Raw genomic sequence first — 7,888 nt, forward strand, 5'->3', positions numbered from 1 at the left:
GCTGTACTTCCTGAGGAGGCTGAGGAGGTTTGGTATGTTGCCTAGGATCCTTTGCAACTTCTACAGCTGCATCATTGAGAGCATCTTGACCAGCTGCATCCCTGTCTGGTATGGCAGCACTACTGTTATGGACCGCAAGCACCTGCAGAGAGTAGTAAAGTCTGTGGAGAAGCTCACCAGGACTCCACTTCTCTCTCTGCAGAGCATTTACCACTGCAGGGTGCGTAGGAAAGCTGTCTCCATCCTCAAAGATCCCACCCACCCCCAGCACGGACTGTTCGCCTCTCTAACCTGTGGCCGGAGGTTCAGAAGTGTGAAATGCAGGACCTCCAGACTGAAAAACTCTTTCTTTCCCTCTGCCATCAGACTCCTAAACAGCTGAGGAGTTTATTACCAGGAAATACGCCATGTACTGTCGACCTGTATTGTTTACATTCTCAGTTTGCATATGCATAATTGCACATTGACTGTTGACTCCTGCACATGCCCATTCCCATGCAGCATACATTCTCTTATTATATTCTTATATATTTTTATTATATAGCTGAATTTGCTGCTTAAAGTGCCTTAGATTTTGTGTTACTTATTTATCTACTTTATCTTTCATTTGTATTTTGTGGCATTCATGCGGACGGCAAAGTAAGAATTTCATTGTACAGGGAAACACGTTTCCTAACTGTGCATATGACAAATAAACACTTTGAACTTGACTGTTTACATGGCATATACAGTATGTACTGAGGTGATAGAGTGTCTGTGAATGAGTCTAAATATATATTTAGTGTTTTAAAAGATGAAGAATATTTGAATCCATTATTCAGTGCTCACATCTTTGTTGCTGTAAAAACCACTGTATGATTAAAATCTACACTTTTTAAACTTGTAAAGTAGTGCCATAATAATGATCATGTCAATTTTCTTTCTCATTCTTTACTTTGATATTTTTGTATTTATTTATTTTATTTGTATTCACCACCTGGGATATAGAAGAGTTAGTAACATGCAATGACAAATATGTAATTTATTAAATGGAAACCAAATGGAAGCAAGGTAAAGCCCTACCAGCAAAATTAAAAGACATGATTAGAACTTCCTTCATATGACTCAACAATAGATTAACAGGGTCCAGCCAGCGTAACATATAATACAGTCACATGCTACTTTTGTAGGAGGTGGTGCATAGTGAGACATATCCTACCTATAGCACAAACATCCTATCACCCCCACCAGTTTCCTTTTCCTTCCCTGCTGTATCCCAGTCTGGTTTCGCCTGCCACCATCACTGCTGCTGCTGCTACTGCCGCTGCACAGAGAAGGAATTTACATTTTAATAGGCAGAGCTGCTCACCGTCTCCGAGTGAGGGTATGTGTTCAGGCAAACAGCAGGAAACGCACCCAGGTGCACAAGTTTCCAATGAACCCTCCAGTCAATTTCTGGGCCAGGGAGAATGATATTTTTAGCTGCTGAGCCCCCCTGTCTGGAACGTATGGCAGCATATATAGAAACATATATACACACATACATATTTTATAAGACAAACTACATCTCTGAAATGAGATTTGATATGATGCCACCTTAGATCAGGGGCAATAAAGTGAGAATGTGAGACTGTTTGACCTGCAGAATTCATTCACTCCCTGCAGAATACAGGGAGTGGATAGAGACAGAGAATGAACAGAGCAGTGGCAGCAGCAGAAACAAGGCCTGGCTGGGGGCCAGTGTGATCACAGAGCATGATGGTTCCATCACAGCTGTCATTAGACACCAAAATAAAGGCACATCAAGAGCAGGATGTAGAGGAAGACACGAAGAGGGGAGGATGGTCCTCATCACTCCTGCTCTGTCACAAGGCCTCTTGATGAAGTGACAGCCCTGGAGCATTGGGAGAGAGGTCAGTATGAGTGCACCTCCAGAGCTATAGACAGCAGAGAGAGATTCAAACCCAGTTTCCAGAAAGGCCATGATCACATGGTTTCTGTTTTTGTATTTCTAAATAGCTGATTTAATGAATGGAAAGAAGAGTCACACAGAAAAGCAATCATAAAATTAAGTTGTCAATTCACTCAAAAACTAAATGAAAATCAGTGGTACATGTACTATGAACAGTGTTGTCATAGTTACAAACTTACATAGAAATATCACCACTTCTACAGTCTCCTTGAGCTCTATGGAACATTTAGCATCTTTTGACTAATTGTTTTCAATTTATTTAGTGTACTTGTATTATGCATACATATATATATATATTATACATGCTGTCAGCAGATGTTTTCAGCAAAAAAGCTCTGATAAATCCACTGTACACTACCTGCTTAGCACCAAACAGCAGACAGTGTTGGAGAACATAGTGGAGCATTTAGCAGCTGAAGAGAGAGAAACTGTTGGAGAACACACCAGCTAAAAGATAATGAATGCTGGACTGACATTCAAATGGACACAAACACAACTCAAAATGAATGTGCCCGCTGGGAAACGATCATGCAGGTATGAAAAACATTACCCTTTACACTTATTCCTCATTTTATCATTGCAAAATTTGAAGCAAGGGCAAGACGTATGGTTGAAAAGGTAGTTTTGACAAACAGCTGGTGAATCTATTTGTACTTTTTAAATTTAAAACACTTTTTAAGACTTTGTTTGGAAGATGATAGCATCCATACATGCCCTTTGTGTGGGAATCGTCTTTCATGGTTGTCGGAATCATTTTTCTTGTTACAGCTGAACATCAGCTGTGGCTCACAGGCACAAACGATGTAATCTCCTACACCAGGGAGGCGCTTATGCATTGTGCTTCACTAGTACAAGTCTTGAGACATCTACTGACCTGCCTTGACCTGCCACTCAAGAGCTGTGAAGGCAACAGCTACCATGGACATTTGTTCCCCCATGAGACAGAAGTAAAACTCGGTGCACCTGTTACGGCCGAGCCGTATCTGAACAAAGGCAGGACTCAAGAAGGTGCAGTACTCGTACCCAGGCTGGAGATATATTTATTTTCAAATAAACGAGAGAAAATAAAGGAGGCGGCCCGTGTGAGGCGCGGAGATTCTACTGTGGGTCTCGGGCAGCTGGGGCCGTGGTAACAACTGGACCGCTGGAGGAGCAACCCGGGGTCGGAGGTCAGGTGGCACACAATGTACTGGAACAGAGAAGGAGAGCGTGAGGGAGGACAATGGACAGATGAGAGAAAGATGGAAACAGTACAAGGACAGATGACCTGCGTGAGAGAGTGCTGGCTTGGGAAGGGAGAGCGCCGCTGGCTGGAAAGGTTGTCCCAGGAGGCCGGGACTGGCATGGGGTAGTGAAGTCTCAGAGGCAGCAGAGCAGGTCAATGGCAGTCGAGGAGAGGTACAGCACGAAGACAGGAGCAGGCGGATCACAGAAACACTCCTCGGGAGTACAGTTCATAAAAATAAATGAAACACAAGGCAATAGTCACCAGCTCAGTTCAGCAGAATAACATGACTTTTACCAGAATAGTTCGATGTTGGAAGACATGGGGATGGAGCATGTACCATACGCGAAGCTACCGTCAGATCATTATCATTATGGTAGTGACACAGATGTGGCTTCAGCCTGATGCCCTCAATGCGTATGGCTCGCAGGAGTGTGTGTGTGCTTTATCCTATGACATCAAGTAAAAAAGGGCAGGCCATTGTAAAGAAAAACAACACATACAGTAGTATATACTGATGTCACTTAAAGACATTCTTGCAGCTTTATCCTTAAGCTTAAGAGCGTAAGCTTTCTTGCATTGTCAAATGGAGGAGGGAGAAATTTGAGGCTGTACATGAAGATGCATAGAGGTATTCCCATGGTAGGAGATGTAGAAGAGTCAAGAATCTTTATTATCATTATGCATAGCACAACGAAATTTTTTCCGGCAGCTCTCAGCTTAAAAGACACATAATTGTATAAGTCAATATAAAACAATGAGCAAATAAAAAGGGATGTACGGGACCTAATCCGCTCAGAAGCATGTTAGCAGCAAAAGAGTGTAGTAACATTATAAGGTGCAGCTCTGTGCAGGTATACCAACAGAAAAAGTCCTGGCGAAAAATGATTAGGTACTTTGTGGCTTTTTCAAGAAGAAGCTAAACAAAGTTGAAGTCGGAAGTTTACAACCCCAAATCACAAAAAGTTGGGACAGTATGAAAAATCAAAATTAAACCAGGATATGTCCTTTAAATCACACATAAACCAAGTCTCTAGAACTGCCTTCTTTCACCTGCTCAATAAAACCAAAATCAGGAACACCCTCGCTCAAAGTGATGCTGAAAAACTGGTCCATGCATTTGTTACTTCCAGGCTGGACTACTGTAACTCTTTAATATCACAATGCCACAATAATTCCACAAAAAAACTCCAGTTAATCCAAAATGCTGCAGCCAGAGTACAGGAGACAGGAACTACCAAGAGAGCTCATATTCTCCTATGTTAGCTTCCCTGAAACTGAAAAAGATGACTTATAAATCTTCTGTGTCCTGTATTACATTGAAAACAATACAGTAGCACATTATTTGATGTAATGCCTCGTTATTCAAAATATGTTTAAATTCTGTGTTAGGGTGCGCTCGAACACAGAGTGAGTGAGCAGATAAAAAGCGGACCCAGGTGGCTGGCTTCAGTGCAAGCAGTGAGGTTTATTTACAGTGAAGGTAGTGACATATATACAGGAGGAGTAATGAGGTAAATGACCAGGTGTCGATCAGCAGCAGCAGAAAAACAGTCAGTGGTATGGTGGATGATGATGTACCGGTCTGCGGACGCAGAGGTCACTCCTGGGCTGGTCGAGGTGGAGGTGATGATGGCTGTAGACAGAAGAGCAGGGATAAACTGGGTAAGGGAGACTAGGGTGCTAACAAGGACTAGAGAGAACAAAGACAATCTTAGCATAAACTTGATAAAACAACATAACAACCACTGGCCTGAAGACAGAGAAAGAACTGGCAGGGGAGTGACTGGTGAACAGTGTATAAGTATGGAGGAGACTAATGAGGTGCAGCTGGTGAGTAATCAGGGAAGCAGGGCAGGTGTGTTGAATAGTGTAATCAGTGCAAGGGCTAGGCTAGTGTGAGGAAAAAGAAGAGAGGAAGGTGTAGCTGGGCAAACCTGACATGTTGCCTGCAACACATACCAAAAAAGTTGGGATGGTTGCATTTCAAGGCCAGTAATGAGGTAAAACAGTGAAATAATGATTTGATTTGAAACAGCTGATGTCAACAGGTCATTGCTGTCATGATTTGGTACAAAGGTGGCATCCAGGAAAGGCCAAGCCCTTTAGGAGCAAAGATTGGCTGAGAATTGCCAGTTTGCCAACATATACTTAAGAAAATTATTGAAATGCTTAAAAACAAAGTTCCTCAAAAAAAGATAGGAGGGGATTTTGATATGTCACCCTCTATGGTGCATAATGTAATTAAAAGATTCAAAGAATCTGGAGGGATTTAAGTGCAAGGGTGCAAGCCTGACTGGATGATCTTGCTCTTTGATCCCTCAGATGGCACTGCATCAAGAATCACCACTCTTCTATAAGCGATATAAATTACTTTGGCACACCTGTGTCAGGCACTACAATATGTAGTTACATCCATAAATACCACTTAAAACTGTACTGTGTCAAAAGGAAGCCCTATGTCAACAGTGTCCAGAAGTGCAGTTCACTGCTCTGGGTGTTGAGGCATCTGGGATGGACCATCACATAATGGAAACGTCTACTGTGGTCAGATCTTTTTTGGAAGGAATGGATGCTGCATGCTCCAGACCAAACACGAAAAGGACCATCAAGACTGTTAGCAGCAACAAGTCCAAAGGCCAGGGTCTGTCATGGTCTGGGGTTGTGTCAGTGCCCTTGGCAAAAGTAACTTACACTTCTGTGATGGCTCCATTAATGCTAAACAATACATAGAGATGTTGGAGCAACATATTCTGCCTTCAAGATGTCTTTTCCAGGGACGCCCATGCATATTTCAACAAGACAGTGCAAAACCTCATACTGTGCACATTACCAAGGTCTGGCTGTGGAAAAGGGTGTGAGTGCTGGATTGGTCTGCCTGCAGTCCCAACCTGTCCTCAGTAGAGAATGTGTTGCACATTTTGAAATGAAAATTGTGGCAACAAAGACCCATGACTGTTGTGCACCTTAAAACCTGATTGCAGAAAGAACGTGACAAAATTACATCTGACACATTTAATAACTTGGTGTCCTCAGTCCCTAGACACCTTTTTTGGAATATGTTGCAGCATCAGCATTGAAGTGAGTGTTTATTTTGAGCAAAGAATAAAACATCAAACTAGAGAAGTGCATTTTCTGAAGAAAATGCGTATGGATGCTGAGTGCTGAAAGATTGCCCTGAAAATGCTGAACATTTTGACACTTGAATAGTTTTTCTAACTAAAAGTATGGTGAAGTAAAATTTCCCCATTCGTTTGAATGGGGCAAAAAATTGCTGAAAAACACTAAATAGTTTAAAAAGTTTAAAGGTTATAAAAAATAAAAATACAAGCAGAAATGTCCTTAAAGAGGTGAACATTTTGATACCTGAATGGTTTTTGTAGCTGAAAGTATGCTGAAGAAATTAAGTGCCAAAAAAAGATGGACAAAATCAGAAGAAAAACTAGAGAAATGCATTTCCTGTTGTAAATGCGTTTGGATGTGGTGTGCTGAAGGATCGTCCTGAAAATGCTGAACATTTTGACACCTGAAAGGCATATTTACCTCAAAATAAAGCTAAATATTTTAAAAGTGTGAAGTGTTGAACAATTCTCAATAGAGGCATGAATGTCCTTGAGGAGCTCAACATTTTGATACCTGAAATAGCTGAAGGTATGCCAAAGTGGAAATTTCCCATTCATTTGTATGGGGCAAGATTTTCAAAATAAAGCTAAATATTTTAAAAGTGTGAAGTTTAGAAAAATTCTGCATAGAAGCATGAATGTCCTTGAAGAGCTGAACATTTTGATACCTGAAATAGCTGAAAGCATGCTGATTTTGAATTTTCCCATTCATTTGAATGGGGCAAGACTTTCAAAATAAGCTAGATATTTCAAAGGTATGAGATTTAGAAAAATTCTGAACAGAAGCATGAACATTTTGATAACTGAAAGTATGCTGAAGTAAATTTTTCACATTCATTTGAATGGGTCGAGATTTTCAGAATAAAGCTAAATATTTTCTGAATCCATTTAACTAAATATTGTAGTTGATTTGCTAAGAAATTACGCTGAAAATTTGGTGCTTCTAGGCTACCTTGTGATTTCTTCTTCTGAAGTGTTGACAGGGAAATTTTTGGTTTCTTGTTATTCCAGTAAAATTATGAAGTTAGAGAATCAAGTGATTTGAACCATTTAACTGTGGGTGTTGTCAGAAGCACTGAAAACAGTTAATTTGTGGTAAAATGAGAGATTGGACCAGCGTTTGAAATCATCTAAGCATTTGACACAATCAATCATGAATTATTAATGGACAAGTTAGAAAAATATGGGATCAGAGGCATGGTTCTGAAATGGATTAGAAGTTATTTGACACAGAGGCGTCAATTTGTGAAGTTGGGTGAATACCAATCGAGTGAGCTGGATATTGTATGTGGAGTGCCTCAGGGTTCTGTTTTGGGACCTAAATTATTTATATTATACATTAATGATATATGCAAGGTTTCTGATTTAGTGAAAGTGGTTTTGTTTGCTGATGACACTACCATATGGGCATCAGGTGAAGACCTACAGCAACTCTCTGGACAGGTTTCACAGGAACTTGAGAAGATAAAGAAATGGTGTGACAGTAATATACTATATCTGAATTTGGATAAAGCTAAATTTATGGCATTTGGGAATCGTACACTAGATAATGAACTTCAAGTGAAAATTGGGGGAGCTAATATAGAACGA

The 7,888-nt window shown here is 40.7% G+C and overlaps 1 protein-coding gene across 1 annotated transcript in view; it reads right to left on the bottom strand.

Annotated features, from left to right (window-relative positions):
* Nucleotides 1–2,817: 2,817 nt before the first annotated feature.
* LOC109951779 (uncharacterized) overlaps nt 2,818–7,888 on the bottom strand; it is an 18,158-nt gene continuing 13,087 nt past the window's right edge. Inside the window, exons 5-6 of the mRNA XM_020586460.1 lie at nt 3,054–3,140; nt 2,818–2,934 (exon numbers count right to left, since the gene is read on the bottom strand). Of these exons, the coding sequence (XP_020442116.1) occupies nt 2,818–2,934; nt 3,054–3,140 (204 nt within the window). The remainder of the gene's footprint in view (nt 2,935–3,053; nt 3,141–7,888) is intronic.

The sequence above is a fragment of the Monopterus albus genome, unplaced genomic scaffold (genome assembly GCF_001952655.1).
Source record: "Monopterus albus unplaced genomic scaffold, M_albus_1.0 scaffold407.1, whole genome shotgun sequence".
Taxonomy (NCBI): domain Eukaryota; kingdom Metazoa; phylum Chordata; class Actinopteri; order Synbranchiformes; family Synbranchidae; genus Monopterus; species Monopterus albus.